The 22,770-nt window shown below is 43.8% G+C and overlaps 1 protein-coding gene across 5 annotated transcripts in view; it reads left to right on the forward strand.

The window, feature by feature from the left end:
* Nucleotides 1-22,770, forward strand: part of fgd6 (FYVE, RhoGEF and PH domain containing 6) — a 243,997-nt gene that overhangs the window by 92,824 nt on the left and 128,403 nt on the right. For all 5 annotated transcript variants that reach the window (XM_038810925.1, XM_038810924.1, XM_038810928.1 and 2 more), the window contains 3 exons: nt 16,971-17,021; nt 17,107-17,165; nt 17,272-17,343. In XM_038810925.1, coding sequence (XP_038666853.1) covers nt 16,971-17,021; nt 17,107-17,165; nt 17,272-17,343 — 182 coding nt within the window. The remainder of the gene's footprint in view (nt 1-16,970; nt 17,022-17,106; nt 17,166-17,271; nt 17,344-22,770) is intronic.

The following is a 22,770-nucleotide window of genomic DNA, read 5'->3' on the forward strand; positions in this document are numbered from 1 at the left end:
CCAGCGCTCTTTCCCCCCCCCAGCGCTCTTTCCCCCCCAGCGCTCTTTCCCCCCCCAGCGCTCTTTCCCCCCCCAGCGCTCTTATCCCCCCCCCAGCGCTCTTTCCCCCCCCCCCCAGCGCTCTTTCCCCCCCCCAGCCCTCGTTCCCCCCCCCCCAGCGCTCTTTCCCCCCCCAGGGCTCTTTCCCCCCCCCAGCGCTCTTTCCCCCCCCCCCCCCCAGCGCTCTTTCCCCCCCCAGCGCTCTTTCCCCCCCAGCGCTCTTTCCCCCCCCCCCCAGCGCTCTTTTCCCTCTTCCCCCCCCCCAGCGCTCTTTCCCCCCCCCCCAGCGCTCTTTCCCCCCCCCCCAGCGCTCTTTCCCCCCCCCCCCAGCGCTCTTTCCCCCCCCCCCCCCCCCAGCGCTCTTTTCCCCCCCCCCCCCAGCGCACTTTCCCCCTCTCCCTCCTTTCCCTAAGGGCCCGGATGGAGATTAGTTCCCCCCGGATCACTGCTTTCAGAGCCTCCCAGACCATCCCCACCCAGACCTCCCCCGTGTCATTGGTATCAAGATACCCCTCAATACTTCTCCGGACCCTCCTACACACCTCCTCATCAGTCAGCATCCCCACATCCAGGCGCCAGAGCGGGCGCTGGTCCCGCGCCTCCCCCATCTCCAGATCAACCCAGTGCGGAGCATGGTCTGAAATCGCTATGGCCGAATACTCGGCATCCTGCACCCTCGGGATCAATCCCCTGCTCAGGACGAAAAAATGTATTCGGGAATAAACCCTATGGACATGAGAGAAAAAGGAATACTCCCGCGCTCTCGGTCTCCCAAACCTCCAGGGATCCACCCCTCCCATCTGGTCCATGAATCCCCCTCAGCACCTTGGCCGCCGCCGGACTCCTACCCGTCCTTGAACTGGACCGGTCCAGTGGGGGATCCAGCACTGTGTTAAAGTCTCCCCCCATGATCAGGCCCCCTGCCTCCAGGTCCGGAATGCGGCCCAAGCCAGCATCATCCCAATTCGGGGCATATACATTAACCAGCACCACCTTCTCTCCCTGCAGCCTACCCTTCACCATAATATATCTGCCCTCCTTGTCCGACACCACCTCAGCCGCCTCGAACGCCACCCTCTTCCCCACCAGAATTGCCACCCCCCCCGGTTCTTCGCGTCCAATCCTGAGTGAAAAACCTGCCCCACCCACCCCTTCCTCAGATGAACCTGGTCCGCCACCTTCAAGTGGGTCTCCTGGAGCATAGCCACGTCCGCCTTCAACCCCTTCAGATGAGAAAATACCCTAGTTCTCTTAACCGGCCCATTCAGCCCCCTCACGTTCCAGGTAATCACGTTCCAGGTAATCAGTAATCAGCCGGATCAGAGGGCAACCCGCCCTCCCTCCCCCGCCGGCTAGCCATAGCTTATCGATTGCTCACCCCAGGCCAGCTCGCCCTGCCCGACCCGTTCCCCATGGCGATAACGCCTCTCCTCTACCCCCCCCGGCCCACACCAGCTCCTTCCTGGCCATTCCAGCAGCAACCCGGTATCCCCCCCCCCCCCCCCCCTCCCTCCCCCTCCTCCCCCAGGCTAGGACCCCTCCTAGCCGCTACGCACCCTCCATGGTACTTCCGTGAATCTGCTGACCCCGGCAGCTCCCGCCAAAACCCATCCCCTCCCGGCATGGGGTCATCCCCCTCGTGCCACAACTTCTTGGCACCGCTTCAGCGCGGGAAAGAAAACCAGTAGAGGCCACGCCCCCACCGCTAGCTCCAACCCCCCTGCCCCGCGGCGCGGGAAACCAGAGGAAAGCCCGCGCTTTCACACTGCCACACCCCACCCTTCTGACGCAGCTCCCCAAAATCCAGTTTCACCCCAACCCCCAGCCCCGTACAGAAGAGATCATATAAAATACAAATCCCCAACATTCCCCACATACCCCACACCCATACCCAACAGACAGACCCACCCGGAAACAGAGCAAAAAGAAAACCAGCATAAAAAACACATATGTCAAAGTTAAAGAACAGCAACAGCGAAAACAGCAACGGCCATAATGTGTCCCCAGGCCCTAGCTCGAGTCCAGCTTCTCCGCCTGTACAAAGGCCCACGCCTCCTCCGGGGACTCGAAGTAGTGGTGCCGGTCCTTGTATGTCACCCACAGGCGCGCAGGCTGCAGCATTCCAAATCTGACCTGCTTGGCATGCAGCACCGCCTTCGTCCGGTTGAACCTGGCCCGCCATTTAGCCACCTCCGCACTCCAGTCCTGGTAGATTCTCACTACCGAATTCTCCCACTTGCTGGTCCTCTCTTTCTTGGCCCAGCGCAGCGCACACTCCCGGTTGCTGAATCGATGGAACCGCACCAGCACCGCCCTCGGGGGCTCATTTGCTTTAGGCCTCCTGGCCAGCACTCTGTGAGCTCCCTCAAGCTCCAGGGGCAAATGGAAGGACCCCGCCCCCATCAATGAGCTCAACATCGTGGTCACATACGCCGGGAGATCCGACCCCTCCAGCCCCTCCGCCAGGCCCAGGATCCTCAAATTCTTTCGCCTCGTGCGAACGTCCAGCTCCTCCAAGCGGTCTTGCCACTTTTTGTGAAGTGCCTCGTGCAACTCCACTTTCCCCACGAGGACCACGGCTTCCTCCTCCCTCTCAGCGGCCTGCTGCTGCTACTCCCGAATGGACGCCTCCTGGGCCGCCTGGGTCCCAAGCAGCTTGTTGGTAGTCGCATTCAGGGAGTCCAGTAGCTCAGCCTTCAGCTCCGCAAAACAGCGCAGAAGAGAGGCCTGCTGCTCCTGCGCCCACTTCCACCAGTCCTCGGGTGTTCCGCCGGCCGCCATTTTGTCCTTCTTCCCCCGCTTTTCTTGGGGAGCTGCTGCAGCTTTTTCCTTTGCCCCACTCCGGGTGAGCACCATCAATTATGGGGAATGCTCCTCTAGACACCTTCCCCCACCGGGATTCGTCGAAACAGCGCCGTTTGGGGCCTTCAAATCGGCCCAAAAGTCCTTAAGTAGCGGGAGCTGCCGAACATGCGGCTTAGCTCCGCATAGCCGCAACCGGAAGTGATCTTTTTATTATTTATGAAGTGGCATCTTCTCTACTGATCTGAGTGCACTCCGTCAGGACCGATTGCTTGAAGCAATTATTTCTTGTTCAACATAAATATGTACTGTATCACAGCCAAATTATACTTGTCATGGAGTAGGCTGAGTCTGTATGGATACTTGGGGCGAAAGAACATAAAATCATAAACATAAAAATAGGAGTGGAACAATGCAATCTGCACCATCATTGCTAATCTAATTGTGGTCTAACTCTATTTTCCCCATTACCCATAATGCCATTGCAGATCTGAAATCCGTTTAACTCAACCTTACATATACTCAATGCCACAGCCTCCAATGTTAGACGTTTAGCTGCTGTAGTATAAAGAGTCAAAGGTTCTGCTGCTTTTCCACAAAACACTTTTTAATTTCCTTCAGCAGACTTTGCACAAAACTCTAATATCACATCACCTGACACAAGGGCCACCTGAAGCCCCTTTACATATCAGTGTGATTTATTGGATGCTTAACATAAATGAGACAACTAATTGGAATGTCTCTTAACCCATTACTTAACATCCAAAGCTCTCTGGATTTGTTTATTGTCACATGTCGCGTATACCAAGGTACAGTGAAAAATAGTTTTCTGCAAGCAGCTCAAACAGATCATTTAGTACATGAAAAGAAAAGATTTTTTTAAAAAATGCATAATAGGGCAATACTAGGTACACAATGTAGTCTAAAGACTCATGATCTCCTGAGAGAAAGAATTCTCCATAATCTTCATCTAAATGGGAGACCCCTTATTTTTCAGCTGTCCCTGATTCCCATGATAGAAAACATCCATTGAATCTCTACAGTGCAAAAGGAAACCATTCAGCCCATCGAGTCTGCACTGTGCATCTGAATGAGTACTCAACCTAGCCCTCTTCCCCCATTCTATCCTCATAACCTTGCGCATCGATGATGGCCAACCCCCCTAACCTGCACATCTTTGAACTGGGAGGAAATCGGAGCACCCGGCGGAAGCCCACACAGTCACTGGGAGAGCGTGCAAACTCCACAGTCATCCAAGGCCAGAATTGAACCTAGGTTCCTTGCGTTGGGAGGCATCAGTGCTAACCATCATGCCACCCCTCTCAGCATCTATCTGTCAAGCTGTCTCAGAATCATACATGTCACAATAAGATAATCTCTCATTCTTCTAAACTCCAGTGAGTATAAGATCCTAATTATTTTACTCTTTAATGAGATATTGGCATTGCTGGCAAGACCGATATTTATTTCCCATCCCTGATTACCCTTGAGAAGTTAGTGGTGAGCTGCCTTATGAACATGCATACAAACCTTGAAATTAGGAGTAGGGGTAGACCAGTCGGTCCCTCAAGCTGCTCTGTCATTCAATAAGATCATGGCCATCTGATTATAACCTCAACTCCACATGCCCACCTAACCCCGATAACCTTTCACCTCCTTGTTAATCAAGAAGCCAATTTTCTTTGCTTTTGAAATTTTCAAAGACTCTTCTTCCACTGCCTTTTGAGGAAGAGTTCCAAAGTCTTTGTCTCTGTCTTAAATTAACAGCTCCTTATTTCTAAACAGTGACCCCCTAATTCTACATTCTTACACAAGAGGAAACATCTCTCTACATCGATTCTGCCAAGACCCCTCAGGATTTTAAAATATTTCAATCGAGTCACCTCTAACACATGTAAACTCCAGTGGATGCAAGCCCAGCCTGTTCAGCCTTTCCTTAGAAGTAGATTATAAGGAAATGGTGGATGAAACAAAAAGATATTTTACTTTTGTATTCACTATAGAAGATACAAGAAACATTCTAGTAATAGCTGTAAATCGGGAGGTGGTGAGAGAGAGAAACTTGGTGAAATTGCAATCACTAGGGAAGCAGCACTGAGCAGACTGGGGCTATGGGTTGATCAGTCTCCAGGTCCTGATGGACTTCACCCAAGGATCTTAAAAGAGGATCTTAAATAGTTGTTGCATTGGTGTTAGTTTTCCAAATTTCATTCAATTTTGAAAAGGTTCCATCAAACTGGAAAGTAGAAAACGTGACCCCTCTATTCAAGAAGGGAGGGAGGCAGAAAACCAACAATTATCGGCCAGTTAGCTTGACAACTGTCATGGGGAAGGTGTTAGAATCGATCATTAAAGAGGTTATAGCTGTTCACTTAGACCAGCTCAGGGTAATTGGGAAGAGCCAGCATAGTTTTATGAAATGGAAATAATATTTAACCAATTTACAAGAGTTATTTGAAGGAATACCATGTGCTGTGGATAGGTGGGAGCCTGTAGGCGTACTGTAGACTTTGATTTCCAGAAAGCATTTGATTAGATGCCACACAAAGGTTATAGCTAAAATTAAAGGTTCATGGTGTAGGGGGTAACTTTTAGCCTGGATTGAAATTGGAAATAAATACTATGCACAAATGGGCCTTTGTCTGGTTGGCAGGATGTGCTGAGTGGTGTCCCACAGGGTACCATGCTGGGATCTCAACTTTTGCAATTTACATCAATGACTTAGATGAGGGGAACAAAGGCATGGTAGCTAAGTTGCAGCCAACACAAAAATGGGCTGGAAAATATGCTACGAAGAAGACATACAGAGTTTGTGAGCATAGATAGGTTGAGTGAATGGACAATTTCACATTTTCCTACATTATACTCCATTTACCAACTCACTTAACCTTTCTCTATCCATTTGTAGCCTCCTGGTGCCCTCTTCACACCTTACTTTCCTATCTATCATTGTGTCATCAGCAAATTTAGCAAACATACCTTTGGTCCAATTTCATTTATGGAAATTGTAAAATGTTGAGGCCTCAGGCCTGATCCCTGTGGTACACCACTCATTACATCCTGTAAACCAGAAAAAGTTCAATTTATGCCAATCTGTTTCCTGTTAGCTAGCCAGTATTTTACCCCCTGCACCATGAGCTTTTATTTTTTGCACTTACTTTGATGTAGTACCGTATCACATGCCGCTTGGAAATCTAAGTACAGAACATCTACCGGTTCCTCGTTATCCAAAATTCATGTGACTTCTTCAAAGAAGTCCAATAGTGGGTGGCAGGGTATCACAGTGGTTAGCACTGTTGCTTCACAGTGCCAGAGTTCCAGGTTCGATTCCCGGCTTGGGTCACTGTCTGTGCGGAGTCTGCATGTTCTCCCCGTGTCTGTGTGGGTTTCCTCCGGGTGCTCCGGTTTCCTGCTACAAGTCCTGAAAGATATGTTGTTAGGTAAAATGGACATTCTGAAATCTCCCTCAATATACCCGAACAGGCACCGGAATGTGGCAACGAGGAGCTTTTCACAGTTACTTCATTGCAGTGTTAATTAATGCCTACATGTGGCAATAAAAGATTATTTTTAAAAAGTTGGTTAAAAATGATTTCCCTTTCACAAAACCATGACTGCAATGAAGTACTGAGACTGAGATGACTAGTCTCAAATCAACCAAAACATCTTCCTTTGTGCTAGAGCCGACTCCAACCAGCGGAGGGTTTCCCTCTAATTTCCATTGACTTCAATTTTACTAAGGTTCTATTATGCCACACCCGGTCAAATGCTACCTGGACGTCAAGGACAGTAACTCTCGTCTCACCTCTTGAGTTCAGAGAACAAAGAAAATTACAGCACAGGAACAGGCCCTTCGGCCCTCCCAGCCTGCGCCGATCCAGATCCTTTATCTAAACCTGTCTCCTATTTTCCAAGGTCTACATCCCTCTGTTCCCGCCCGTTCATATACCTGTCTAGATGCCTCTTAAATGATGCTATCGTGCCCGCCTCTACCACCTCCGCTGGTAAAGCGTTCCAGGCACCCACCACCTTCTGCGTAAAAAACTTTCCACGCACATCTCCCTTAAACTTTCCCCCTCTCACCTTGAAATCGTGACCCCTTGTAACTGACACCCCCACTCTTGGGAAAAGCTTGTTGCTATCCACCCTGTCCATACCTCTCATAATTTTGTAGACCTCAATCAGGTCCCCCCTCAACCTCCGTCTTTCCAACTAAAACAATCCTAATCTATTCAACCTTTCTTCATAGCTAGCACCCTCCATACCAGGCAACATCCTGGTGAACCTCCTCTGCACCATCTCCAAAGCATCCACATCCTTCTGGTAATGTGGCAACCAGAACTGCACGCAGTATTCCAACTGTGGCCCAACCAAAGTCCTATACAACTGTAACATGACCTGCCGACTCTTGTACTCAATACCCCGTCCTATGAAGGCAAGCATGCTGTATGCCTTCTTGACCACTCTATCAACCTGCGTTGCCACCTTCAAGGTACAATGGACCTGAACTCCCAGATCTCTCTGTACATCAATTTTCCCCAACACCCTTCCATTGACCATATAGTCCGCTCTTGAATTTGATCTTCCAAAATGCATCACCTTGCATTTGACTGGATTGAACTCCATCTGCCATTTCTCTGCCCAACTCTCCAATCTATCTATATTTTGTTGTATCTTTTTTATAGCCAGATCTTTTTTATTTCTATTTTTGACCAATACTGTAATGAAGTCATGAACCAAGTAGTTCTGGCAGAACCCAGAGTGAGCATCAGTGAGCAAGTTATTGCTATGCAAGTGCTGCTTGATAGCGCTGTTGAAGCCAACTTCCATTACTTGCTGAAGATTGAGAGTACCCTTGTAGGACAATAAGTGGCCATGTTGGATTTGTCTTGCTTTTGTTGACAGAACATTACCTGGGCAATCTTTGATGATATTGGGTAGATGCCAATGATGTAGCTGGACTGGAAACAGCTTGTCTATTGATGCAGCTAGTTCTGGAATACAAGCCTTCAGTACTAGATCATATAATTTACAGTGCAGAAAGAGGCCATGCGGCCCATCGAGTTTGCACCAGCCCTTGCAAAGAGCACCCTACTTAATCCCACACCTCCACCCTATCCCCGTAACCCAGTCGTACCTTTTTGGACATTAAGGGCAATTTAGCATGGCCAACCTACCTAGCTTGCACATCTTTGGACTGTGGGAGGAAACCAGGGCACCTGGAGGAAACCCACGCAAACATGGGGACAATGTGCAGACTCCGCACAGACAGTGAACCAAGCCGAGAATCGAACTTGGGACCCTGGAGCTGTGAAGCAACAGTGCCAACCACTCTGCTACTGTACCGCTACTATTTCCAGGATTTTAACAGAGCCCATTGCCTTTGTATTATCCAGTGTTTTTAGTCATTTCTTGATGTCTTACCTTGTGACCTGTTTTCACATTCCATTTTAGCCAACTCTGAGGATGTTCATGTGCTAAGACACTAGTTTCAGACCCAAATTTCTCACCTTCAAATTGAATGTGAAATACCATCACGTTATGATCATTCCTACCAAAAGAATTGTTTGGTGTGATGTCATTAATTAATCCTGTCTCATTACACATTACCAGAGAACTGGCTATTTTAGACCTACTAGGTTCAAAACATATGCTCTAAAAAACTGTCCCAAAGGCACTCTATGAACTTATCCTCCAGGCTACCTTTTCTAATTTGACTAATCTAATCTATGTGAAGGTTAAAATCTCCCACGATAATTGCAGTATATTTTTTACAATCCCCTTTTATTTCTTGATTTGTACTCTGTCCTATACTGTAGCTACTATTAGGAGGAGTTATAAACCAGTGACTTCCTTTCTTTTTTGTTTCACATCTTCACCCAAGCTGATTCTACATTTTGATTTTCCTAACTAAGATCATGGGCTGGATTCTCCACCCCATCGCGCCACATTTCTGTTTCACCCCGCTGGCGGGATACTCTGTTACGCCGTCCGGTCAGTGGGGTTTCTCATTGTAGGGCCACCCCACGCCATCAGGAAACCCCCTGGCTGCCGGCAAAACGGAGCATCCCACCGCCGGAGAATCCAGCCCCATTTCTCACAACCTCACTGATCCTGTTTTATTTACCACAAACTCCTTTTGAAATGTTAAATATCTTTAAATATTCAGGACCCAGCTGTGGTCACTTTACAAAGATGTTTCTGTAATGGCTATTATATTGTCCTCATGTACTTCTATTTATGGTATCAATTAGGGGCAGCATGGTGGCACAATGTTTAGCACTGCTACTTCAATGCCAGAGACCCGGGTTCGATTCCGACCTTTGGCAACTGTCTGTGTGGAGTTTGTACGTATTCCCCATGTCTGAGTGGGTTTCCTCCAGCTGCTCCACTCTTTTCCTTCCCAGCCCTGGGTCACTGTCTGTGAGGAGTTTGCACATTCTCCCCGTGTCTGCGTGGGTTTCACCCCCACAACCCAAAGATGTGCAGGTTAGGTGGATTGGCCACGTTAAATTGCCCCTTAATTGGAAAAAATGAATTGGATATTCTAAATTTATTTTTAAAAAAGAATTCATCCATCTTGTTACGAATGTTGCATGCATTCCGACAAAGAGGCTTTTAAAGTTGTCATTTACCATTTTCCCAACTCTGACCTGACCTGCTGCACTGTTCTGTTTGTATTCTGTCCCTTCCTGTCTCACACTATCGTTACCCTGATCACAACCCTGTACTACATACTTGTCCTTTCCAAATATCCCCTCTGTGAACATACCTCTCACACAATTTATTCTGAAGCCTTCTCTACAGCCTGTTATCCAATTTCCCAGGACACTGGTCCCGATGCGGCTGAGGTTTGATCTGATCCTTACTAAATTGGTAAAACCAGGAAAGAGTGAAAAAATCTGAGTCATTAGATGTTGCAGCCTGCTGAATGCTTGAAACTTCTGCCCAAGAATGACATAGATAAGAATTTCAGAAAAGTGTAGTGTTATCACTTGAGATCAGATATTCTCCAGTTGCGAAAAATGTTGCCAAATATACTGCATACTGAGTGCTGGATGAGTGTCTAATTGGAGTCGGAACAAACAAGGCACAGAAATGAGAGCCACTGAAATGTATGGCATTGCATATTGAAGGTGAAAGTCGCTTATTGTCACGAGTAGGCTTCAAATGAAGTTACTGTGAAAAGCCCCTGGTCGCCACATTCCGGCGCCTGTTCGGGGAGGCTGTTACGGGAATCGAACCGTGCTGCTGGCCTGCTTGGTCTGCTTTCAAAGCCAGCGATTTAGCCCTGTGCTAAACAGCCCGTAATTTAGGTGAGGTGCATGATGTTGAGATTCACAACATATAAAATAGAGTAAGACAGTTCCTTGCATCTCTGGCAAAGTGTCCTGGATAGCTAAAGATAAATGAAGTGGGATGAATCATAGTGTAGAATGGAACTGTATCTTGTAAATTTAATGTAAATAGCTGGCATTTTGTTTGCACACGAACATCTGAAGACACGGAACATCTTAAATTGCTTAAATTTCATTTTGGGTTTGTGATGTTGGTACGTTGCCAGATGGTAACCTTTCTACATTTCTATTATCTTGCAGATCTACATCATAATCTATAAATTAAAGTAAATGAGAACATGTTTGAATAACTGCCAAATTCAGCATGTTAAATTTGGCGTAGTATGAATTGCAGAGATTAGATGCGATGCAGTAAAATTATGAAAATGAAATGAAGCATACAAGACTCATTTTGTCTTGATTACTGACACAAAAAGTAGCAAAATAATGTTCAAAACTCAGTGTTCTTTCTTTGTTCCATGGCTTTAATTTAATTTACAGAAAGAGCATGTTACATCAGACCTTCTGTTTGACCATGCAGCAAAGGAATGATACATAGCTATCAGAAGATTGCTGAAAAGAGACATATTGCCAAAGCTTTTCATCTTGCACTCATCAGGACAAACAGGAGAATACCAAATTTAAATTATCACAACAATTTATACTACAGGAGAAAAAGGTGCTGATAATTTGGCAAATCAAATCTGGTTGAGGCATTGCCATGGAAAAAGCAACGGGAAGCTATAGGCTTCCCAAGACTCCGGGTAGTTCAAAGGTGGTGTAAGGCTTGAACATTTTTTTTTGTTTACAGAGAGCAAGTCCCTAGATATGAACGTATATTGCTTCTATAAAGCATAAATAAGCCATGTTATGAGCTTGACTGATTATCTTAAATTAGTTGTAACTATTAGTGCACACAGGATTTTTCAGTGGAATGACATCTAACAGTCGACATTTTGAGTTTTGCGAATGCTGCTGGTTAGTACAGTCAGCACGCTGCCTGTTACAAACTAGCAAAGGAACATGTTGTTTGGTTCAATCAGCCTGAAAATCGGGCACTGAAATTCTTACATGATGGTGCTCAATTGTGAGGTCGACAGACATCTTTTTGGAAAAATGGCTGCATCCCGTTAGTGGGAAATATCACTCGTGTAGCCACTGCATAGTAGCAGTGATAAACAGCTTGCTTAATCTCTTGTTCAAATTTTTGAGGTACTTTGCCTTTCCAGGGCAACTGAAGGTCGACCGGGCAGTTTTCAGGTCCAAAAGTGGCAACCTTTGACCCATTTGTGAGTTTACGTGATAACATAGTTACACTGATCCGATCAGGATATCCCTTTTCCCAAGGGATAGTTTTGGTGTGCTCTATAAAGCTTGAAGGGTGAGCAATTGGCTAGTGCCTTATTCACGTGTTTGTTGATAATTCCAATCATATCTCACGTGGAGGTGTATGGTTTCCAACCTGTTTATTGACTGGTGATGGTAGGCTCGCAGTAGAACGTAGTGGAGAATTCCACCACATGCGGGGATTTCTCAGCTCACACATCGAGGAAAGGGAGTGAATTAGACTGCAACACCTCGAAAGTAAATTTGAGTGTGGGATGAGCATATTATGGCATGTAAGAAAATCTATACACCCAGCTGCAGACTGCAAACACATAATTTAGGATCGGAAATATGTGCTGGGTAGCAGGTTCAGGCGCATTCCATCAAAAATGCTTTTCTTATAGAAACCAACAAGCATGTTCGTGATGTGAACCCAGAGGAGATCCCATGGCACACCATCTATTTGGGCACACGTAGTGTCATTAAAGCTAAATTTGACTGTGCAAGTTGCTAAGTTCATAAGTTCAAACAATGGAGACTCAGAAAATGGCAGTGCACCTGTATTGTTGTGATGGCGGTGGCATTGTGGCATTGTCACTGGACTAGTATTCCAGAGACCCAAGGTAATGCTCTGGGGACCCGGGTTTCGAATCCCACCACGACATGTGGTGGAATTTGAATTCATTGAAAATTTGGAATTAAAAGTCTAATGATGACCATGGAATCATTGTTGATTGTCGTAAAAACCCATCTGGTTCACTAATGTTCTTTAAGGAAGGAAATGTGCAGTTCTTAACTGGTCTGGCCTACCTGTGACTCCAGACCCACAAACATCCTCTGAAAAATAGCACGCCAGTCAAATCAAGGGCAATTAGGGATGGACAATAAATGCTGCCCAGCCAGGGTCACCCACATCCCATGAACATATTTCAAATAAGAAAGAGAAGATGTCTCAAAATTGCATTCTGTAGTTCATTAGTGCTGGTTTTGGAGTTAATGGAAGATCAAGAAAACTAGATGATTTTTAGTAGAACATTTCAAAAACACCTCTGCCTTTCCATGTGGAATTATTGTGGAATGCCACTAATGTCATTTTGCAAAAGTCTAGAATTAAGTAAAAGAATAACATGAGCAGCAAGCATGTTATTTTTATTTTATTTACTTTTCGGCTATGAAGATTTGGGGAATCTTCATTCCATATCAAATTAGTCTCTATTGCATTCAGCTCAGAATAGTATGATTGGTGTAGTCAGCTTTATCTAATTTTCTCTCACCTGGAGGGCAGGGTAGTGCCTAGTTTCCACATGCCACATCAGTAACATGCTGTGTCAATGGTTTGATAAACCACATTCAAGCTAGTTTGTATCTTCCAATGCTACATCTTAAATTAGTAGCTGCAATATGCGTTTAGGCATGCAGTGTCCTGTTTTGAACTGCCTGTTTGGAACTCTAATTTTTCTGCCCAGAATAAATCAGTGCATGTGTGGTTCCACATAGTAGCACAACTCCTATCCCGCAGGTAAAACGTAGATGATTGTTTTGGCATTATCTAAACATCTAAATTAAATCTATGGTCTTATGGTCCAACTCCAGACAGATCTAAAACATAAATGAGATCCATTTTCCTCAGGCACTTCTTAAGTCCAATTTGATGGTGTACGAGAGTCAAATTCAATGGCAAATTAAAAGAGTGACAACCCTTCCCCCTCACGTCTCCTTTTCTTCCAGTTCAGTTGGGCCCAGGATCCAGATTTGAACAACAGCTTTAGCATTGGTGCAAAATTAATGGTGCTTTCTGTGAGATTGCAAATATAGGATAATTGCACCCAAAGTCTTGTCATTAAAGACACTTAAGTGTATTTAAGGCTTTTAGAAAATCCATTGTGGAAGTAACCTTTTTTTTAATGCCAGTTACACCTAATTAGTGTAATCTAGTAAGGTGTTCCTCTCCTGTACTTTGCCCTGCCAAACATACAGGTAAAAGTTCATGTTGTAACACTCATGGCTCAATTCTTCTGTTGATTCTGCCACAGCCAAATAAAATTTTCTTATAATGAAGTTGATGGGCAAGTGATTATAATTGGTTAAGGACTGATCAGAATCAACATGCTAAACAATGAAGGTTTAGCTAATAATTTGTGCTTGGAGTAAGACACTGCATCCATCAGGATTGCCTTATATGGGAAGGTCAGTGTGTTGGAATTCTACGCTTGGATTAGATATTAAATTACTTGACACCGACTGTTCCTGTAATGCACTGCCATCTTGTGATAATCTCCAAAACTTAACTTTCTTAAAACATTGTTGAATCACATTTTGCAGTGTCCCTTCTCACTAGTGTGAGGTAAGGGAGAGCTCTAGATGCCAAAACAGTCCAAATGCCTGGTGGGGCAAGAGGGGAATTAGGCAGGGAAAAAAAATGTTAACTATGGTGATATTATAATCTGTAGATGCCATTCGATTTGTATTCAATTAAAACATCTTTCTGACCTTCAGCAAATTGCCACTAAAAATTGTAACAATAATTTGCATTTATGTAGCACTTCAATGTAATTAACGGTCCCAAGATGTTTCACGTGGGTTTTCAGACAAAATTTGACAAGAGCCACATGAAAAAAGTATGAGAATTTAAAATCAAGGCAAAGTGCAAGGGTGCTGAGTGAGTGAAGTTAAGAAACGGGCAGTTCATTTTTGGATAGACATCAGTTAGTAGAGAGTGCAAGTTTGAGAGGCCAGCCAGAGTGCATGGGAATAGTCAAATCTAAAGCTTAACAAACGGTATGGATGAGGGGTTCAGCAACCGGCAAGCTAATGCAGGAAGGGAGTTGGAGGTGGGAGTAACAGTCTGTGGTGCAAAGGATATGTGGTCAGAAGCCCATCTTGGAGTTAAATACAGCTCTAAGCTCTGGGTCAGCCTCAGAGGATTGTCAGGGAGAGGGCTGCAGTCAGTTTAGAGAAGATGGTAAGAGAGGTAGAGGGATACAGAGGTTTTGAAAGATAATTCCACAGGTTAAGGCCAGGCTGAAGGCACAGCTGCCAATGGTGGAACAGTTAAAATCAGGAAGATGCAAGAGACCAGAATTGAACAAGCAAAGTGAGCTGAGTTTGTGGTAACGGGGGTAGCCTGACGGCAATGGTTTCAGTGTTCCCAGTATCTTCTGTCTTCTGCCTTTTCAGCTGTTCAGTCTCACTTTTGCAATTCACAGTCTTTGGTTAAACAAATAGCTGTGCAGTCTGTTTCCAAATTTCTGTCATTGCAGTAAAACTAAGGAACAAGGAATGTATGAGAGCAATCTGAGGTGGTTGACACTGTAAATATTTCATGCACACCATTTATTTTTTGGTGAGGAATCTGGCCTTGCCTCCACTTGATTGCCTCTTAGAGTCTGGGCTGCCTCAATATTGTGAATCGCAAGTATTGTGTACAGGAGCACTAATTGGAAAATACTTGATAATTGGAGTAATGAAACATTTTATGGCCTACAAAACTGTAATTCCATTAGTGAGAATAACCATTGGACTCTATGACATTTATATGCAACTTTTAAAACTGAAATCAAATTATATGTCATTAACAATATCATTAACAATAGATACCAATATTGTAGGTTCTTCATTCTCTGGATGGAGATATCAGTGGCAGGACTAGCTTTTATTGCCTGTCATTGGTTTCCCCTGAGGTGAGCTGGGGTGCTACTTCTTTAACTTTCTTTGTAACCAATTGATTTAACTGATGTATTGCTGGGCCACTTCAGAGAACAGGTAGGAGTCAACCACGTTGGTGTAGGTAGGCCAAATTATTTCCCTGAAGGTCATTACTTGGGTTATGTTCCTTTGTTAGTGTGATCTTAACCCAAAATTCTAAAATAAATAACTCTTAAGAATGACAGGCTTGTAAACACTGAATGCAATTTATTTTAGAGCTACAGTGGTTCCAATTTCCACAGAGAGCTACCAATAATTATCCATTATGTGGAGCTGCATGAGTAAATTTAAACCTGATGTTGCTGAAGACTTACATGTTGCCAAATCCTTTCATCTTCCATCTTTAACTGTAGAGGGCAGCACGGTAGCATTGTGGATAGCACAACTGCTTCACAGTTCCAGGGTCCCAGGTTCGATTCCGGCTTGGGTCACTGTCTGTGCGGAGTCTCCACATCCTCCCTGTGTGTGCGTGGGTTTCCTCCGGGTGCTCTGGTTTCCTCCCACAGTCCAAAGATGTGCAGGTTAGGTGGATTGGCCATGATAAATTTCCCTTAGTGTCCAAAATTGCCCTTAATGTTGGGTGGGGTTATTGGGTTATGGGGATAGGGTGGAGGTGAAAATGAAAAATGAAATGAAAATCGCTTATTGTCACGAGTAGGCTTCAATGAAGTTACTGTGAAAAGCCCCTAGTTGCCACATTCCGGCCCCTGTTCGGGGCATTGAACCGTGCTGCTGGCCTGCTTGGTCTGTGTTCAAAGCCAGCGATTTAGCCCGGTGAGCTAAACAGCCAACAAGGTATTGACCTTGGGTAGGGTGCTCTTTCCAAGAGCCGGTGCAGACTCGATGGGCCGAATGGCCTCCTTCTGCACTGTAAATTCTATGATAATTTTATGATCAGAATAAACTGCCTTAAGCCGAATGCTTCAGCAGTGTGATTAACAATGCCCCCAAACATGTAATGAATTTGTCAGATCATGTATCGTCTGAAAGTGAAGCGAGCATAAGGCTTCAACATTAGTGCTGCTATGTCTCATCGTACAGGAAGAGCTATTTCAAGAGTTTGAACTCTGTTCTCAGCTATCCCATCACAAACCAACATCCAATGATGACATGCGAGTTCTTGAAAGTGTGCCGAACAGATCTAGCACCTGCATATAATTGACTTGTCTCAATCAGCCTGCACTTGCAAAGCTCAAAACAAAACATCTACTGTTAAATGTGATTGCATGATTGGGCTGAACAACCCTGAATCTGGTAATATCTACACTATAACCAATTTAAGATGATCAGTTGAACGTATAACATTATTTAAATGTTTTGTAGTGTTTTTTCAAAGTTGAGACTTTTATAGATAAGTTTTGTGACAAGCAAATGCATTTTCCCCATCTCTTTCCCTTTTACACTTCTCACAGCTTCAAGGTCCCTCGGTATTAACATTGCAGAATTTTAAAATTCATTCATAGGATCTATATGTCACTGTCAATGCCAGCGTTCCTGATTGCCCCAAGAGCTAAGCCTTAATAGTCAGTATAGACAATTGAGCTTGAACCCATTTTTAAAAAAATCCAATATCCATGCACGAGGCACTCCCAGCGGGCCATTTGGGTTACATTTACCTACTCAGTAAATATCTGATTTGATCTGTATGGTTCATTCATCCACTGAATAAAGCCACTCGCATCAAGGGAGAAAATTCACACTCTTCCATATATATATAAAGTGCTCTCTGACTTATACTTTTAAAAAATCTTTATATTGCAGATTATGTGAAGAACCTGTCTAGAGATTGTGCTGACTATGAAGATACTCAAGGTACTAAATTATCTTTACTATCTATAACATGCTGGATTTTGTCTTCAATATATTCAAATAATTCTCTTTATTTTTATATTGTCAGCTGCACTTGCCATTGTTGTAGAAGTAGCAAACCATGCAAATGACATAATGAAACAAGGAGTAAGTAAACTAGTTTAGCTAGCTACTATATTGATACATTGCCGCATTTGCTTGTTTTTTTTTGACTAGTTATAATCTTAATGTTTTTTTTCTCCCTTGCCTCTAGGATAACTTCCAGAAGCTGATGCAGATTCAGTATAGCCTAAATGGCCAACAAGAAATTGTACAGCCTGGAAGGGTGATTATTGCTGACTGGCAACTGAAACTTTTATTTAAAAGAGAATTGAATTGTTTGGTAGACTGTTGACTGCAGACAAGGGGATATAAATTTCATTTAAATACTGGTAGCTAAATTCCTATTCTAGCATATTTTGTTAATTTTATGCAGAATTGTGTTGGCAAATTATTTGTCTATCTTGTAAGTCAAGATCTGAATGGCAATTTTATTTTATTGATGCTGGCTCAACTTTTTAAAATTGATATGTGCAAATGTGATTTGGGTCTAGAAACAGGGGTAGGCCATAGAAAGTTTGGCATATGGGGTAGGCCACAGAAAGCTGTGGAGAATAAGTCACTGAATATCTTTAAGAATATGGATATCCAGGCGCTAAAGGCATTGAGGAATATGGGAGCGGGGGAGAGAAACCAAAAAGAAAATGCTGGAAAATCTCAGTAGGTCTGGCAGCATCTGTAGGGAGAGAAAAGAGCTAACATTTCAAGTCCAGGTGACCCTTTGTCAAAGCTTTGACAAAGGGTCATCTGGACTCAAAACATTTCTTGGTTACTTTGTTTTACATCTCTGATGTAACCACATTGCTGTCACCCCCCCTGCTTATTTAGTTTAAACCCTCCCAATATCACTATCAAACAACCTTGCATGGACATTGGTCCCAGTTCTGTTCAGGTGCAACACATCTTGCCTGCACATGTACCAATGCTCCAGGAACGTCAAGGCCCCCATCCTGCACCATTTCCTCAGTTACGCATTCATCTGCTCTATAGTTCTGATTTTATACTTATCTGTAAGGTTGTAAAACATAAAAGCACGGAACAATGGTGTTTTACATTTCAACTCAGTCACAGCTTTTAATAGATTAGTGCTTCTCCAGAATGAAATATTCTGTAGAAACACAGAGAAAAGGAGGAGTAGGTCATTCCCTTTGAGTCTGCTCTGCCATGAAATATGGACACAGAGCTAGGATTTGTTTGCCCTTTTCTTACCAGAGAAATTATTGTTAGGTGGGGTCAGAATAAGACCATAAGACATAGGAGCAGAATTAGGCCACTCGCCCATCGAGTCTGCTTCGCCATTCAATCATGGCTGATAAGAGAGAATGGAATAAAGTTTAAATTAGGTTTACAGTGCATCTATGTGAATGCATAACGTGGTAAATAAGGTTGGTGAGCACGTGGGAGTATGATGTGGCAATAACGGAGACCAGGTACCCGGATCTGCACCAGCCCAGCAGCCGCCCATCGCCCTGTACCAGGCCGCCCATCGCCCTGTACCAGGCCGCCCATCGCCCTTTACCAGACCGCCCATAAAAAAATAATGAAGACCAGGCTCACAAAAGGTCAAGAAGTGGGTATTAAATAATTTCTGGATACATGATGTTCAGGAAAGATAGGGAAGGAAAGAAATAATGAGGGGTGACAATATTGATTTCAGGATAATATTACAGTGCTGGGGCGAGAGGATGTCTTAGGGGGTCAAAGACAGAATCTATTTAATTAGAGCGAAGAAACAATAGCATTACACTACTGTGTGTAGGTTTCCAACTTGTGGGCAAAATATAGAGGAATAAATCTGAAAAAAATACAGTTGTTATGAAATGGGCCTTTGAGTCTCCTAATATCAACGGATAGCCATAGTGGAAAAGGCAGATGGGGGAGGAGTTTCTAGTCTGTATTCAGGAGAATTTACAATATCAGTATGTTTCCAATTCAATGAGGAAGTAGGCACTGCTGGCTCTGGTTCGGGGAATGAGAGGGTGAATTGGATCATGTTTCAGGAGGCGAAGGAGTCAATGATCGGAGTCAATGATCGTTGTATCATGAGGTTTAAGTTGGCTGTAGAAAAGGACAAAAAGCAATCCAGATTAAAAATAATTAATTGGGTGAGGGCCACTTACAATAAGAGGGGACCTGCCTCTGGTAAACTGGTATCAAAGATTAGCAGGCAAAACTGTAATTGATTAATGAGCTGACTTTAAAGAGGAAATCGTTTAAGTACATTCCCAGGAGGTGAAGGGGAAAGACAAACAAATCATAGCTCTGTGTGATGAAACAGGTTGAAAGTAAGAAACAGGAACAGAGTGCAGATGACAAATAACACCTTGATAATATAAATGAGACCGAGGATGAATGTACAAAGTTTAGGTGGGAATTGAAGGAAAAAAATAAGAGCAGCACAGAGAATATGAGAAGAAACTGGCAGCCAACATAAAAGGGAATCCATATAAATAATAAAAGGGAAAATCGAGGACCAAGAAATGGATTTATACATGAAGGGAGAGGTCATGGCTGAGGCACCAAATTACATCTGTCTTTACCAAGGAAGACAGTACTGTTGAGTCATAGTTAAAGAGGAGGTAGTTGAGACACTGGAGGGACTAAAAGTTGATAGTGGAGGTGTTTAAAAAGCTTGACTGTACCTAAAGTTGATCAATCAGTAGGGCATCCGAGGTTACTGAGGGAAGTAACAGTGGAAATTGTAGAGTCACTGACCATAATCTTCCAATTTTTTCTAGATAAAAGGGTGATACCAGAGGGCTGAAAATTACAAATATTACATGCCTGTTTAAAAAAGGATAAGAATAAATCCACCAGCTAAAGGCCAGTCAGTTTAACCTCGGTGCTGGCAAGGCTATTAGAAATGATAATCCGGGAAAAAATTAACAAGTCACTTAACAGAATCACAGAATTGTCACAACATAGAAGCGGACCCTTTGGCCATCATGTCTGCTCTCCTAATAAGCATTTCAATTAGTGTCATTCTCCTTTTCCCGTAACCTTGCACTGTTCCTTTTCAAATAACAGTCTAATTCCCGTTAAAATGCTGGATTGAACCTGCTGCCACCACACTCTCGGGCAGTACTGAATAAATTGGATGAATTAAAGAAAGCCAGCACACACTTGTTATGGACAAATCATGTTTAACTATTTTGATGAAGTAATCGAGCTAAAGAGGGTATACCAGTGATGGGCAACCTAGGCTAGTGAGTAGGCTGTATGAGTGGTCCCCCTTCAACTCTGGGACACAAGATTGAAATTTGGTATGTTCATTAAGTATGACCTGAAGTACAAATCCCACCACTATTCTTAGAATTCCCCCTGTACCAAAAAAGGGCCAATAAGATATTCTAAATGGTGAACAGGGATTCCCTTTCCCTGACTCCTATGCAGACTTAGGTGAGTGTTATCGGGTCAAACTAGTGTTCCAAGTTATCCCCCAGTATAACCCATATCTTCATAGAAGATTCTGTATACTTACCACTTAATAGCTTCTATCACGGGACTAGCTTTTCTAAGTTGAGTAAAGTAAACTTTCTAAAAAACACTTTTTCAGGTTATCAATTTAAATTAGTTTTATTTTCAAATTAAAAGATAAAATCACCGTTTTCACAGAAAGGTAAAAAGATCTTTTCTTTGGATCCTCCTGGTCAGTTGTTTGATCTTCAGGTCTGCCTTGACAATCTTTCTTCTTTAACTCTTGGTCGTCTTCAGATGGATTCGCTGTGGTGCTCTGCTTACAAATGTTCTTCCCATGTAACTGAGGGCAGCTATGAGAGCTGACGCTGCTGACTGTCAGAATTTCAGGGTTTATATTGTCCTTTTAGCAGTCTAAGTGATTACATGACCTTATTGAAAGTAACTCTCTTTCGTTGGCAAGTTGCTTAATGACCTTATTGAAAGTAACTTACTCTCACTGGCATGTTGCTTCATGAACTTGCTTTCGCTGGCAGGTTGCTTCATTGTCTAATGCAACCTTTAGCTACAGACCCTAATTGCATTTAGTCTTTGAACTATCGGGTTCTGCTTGACAGGTAATAAATTTGGTTGACAATTAATCAGTTTGGTTCCTGCTTCGTCAGCAAATGTTCGGATATCAAACCAAGTGTTATCTTTTTAACCTCAATATTTGACCATAACTTGTGCTCAGTGAAGCAGCTCACCTCTGCATTCAACTGGCATCAGTATGTCACACATGTATTCTAACTTTATCTAAATTGGGACGTAAATTCTGACCCTTCTATGTCGACTGCTTACTAAAAAGATTTAACTTCTAAAAATGTGTAAACTATAAATGTAAATTAAAGTGTAAAGATACTATAATTGTAACCCTTTGCTACCTTGTAAGTACCACTTCATGTGTTACCAAAACTTAATTCACTAAAGTTTCTTTATCAGGATAGGAGTTGTCTCAGGCTTGTTGTATTCCAAACTGCGTGTCCTGCTGTTAACCCTTCGTGTGACTTTTTCCTTTACTTTAAAATCTCAGGCTTTTCCAGACTTCCATGGTTCAAATGACATAGTTTCCCATTTTCCTTTACAGACCCCATGAAAAAGATTAAATGCATTTAACTTATGCCGAGTATTTAAAATTAGTAATAGAAAATGCTTAATCGTTCATATGTTTAAATAATAATACTAATAATAAGCTTTTATTGTCACAAGTATGAAGTTACTGTGAAAAGTCCCTAATTGCCACATTCCGGCGCCTGTTCAGGCAAGCCGGTACGGGAATTAAACACATGCTGCTGGCTTTGTTCTGCATTACAAACCAGCTGTCTAACCCACTGAGCTAAACTGGCACTAAAGAACTATCATCAACTTCAAATGATGAAAACAAAAGAAATGTTTACATTTTGGAGGCAGAGGGAACGCATGGCTCTCACAGTCAATGTTGTGAGCATTCAGCACACACCTCACTTCATTTGCCCTTGCCTTACCTGCGTATCGGTTCAGACATGCCAATCGGAAAACATTAGGCGGCAGAAATCAGCAGTATGTGGCAACCCTGAGCATGGGCAACAATCGACAAAATGTGTTGCGGGCTGCACTCAAGAGCAATAGTACTGAAGATTTGTGCTCCAGAATATGCCGCACCCATAGCCAAGCTGTTCCAGTACAGCTACAACACTGACATTGCCCAGTTGTGTCCTGTATACAAGAAACAAGACAAATCCAACGCAGCCAATTACCCCCCTATCAGTCTAGAGCATAGAGCATACAGTGCAGAAGAAGGCCATTCGGCCCATCGAGTCTGCACCAACCCACTTAGCCCTCACTTCCACCCTATCCCCGTAACCCAATAACCACTCCTCACCTTTTTGGTCACTAAGGGCAATTTAGCATGGGCAATCCACCTAACTTGCACGTTTTTGGACTGTGGGAGGAAACAGGAGCACCCGGAGGAAACCCATACACACACGGGGAGAACGTGCAGACTTTTAAAAAAAAATAATTTTAATTCAAATTTTCACAAAAAAGAAAACAACAACAGAAAATTCTAAGAACAAAAAAAAACCAGAACCCCCCCCCCCCCCCCCCCCCCCCCCCCCCCCCGCCGTTAATACAAAAGAGAAACAATAAATTAACGCCCGTCATTGGCAAAAAACAGATATGCAACCCAAAACAAAAACAAAGAGACAACCCCCCCCCC

This window comes from Scyliorhinus canicula, chromosome 11, assembly GCF_902713615.1.
Source record: "Scyliorhinus canicula chromosome 11, sScyCan1.1, whole genome shotgun sequence".
Taxonomy (NCBI): domain Eukaryota; kingdom Metazoa; phylum Chordata; class Chondrichthyes; order Carcharhiniformes; family Scyliorhinidae; genus Scyliorhinus; species Scyliorhinus canicula.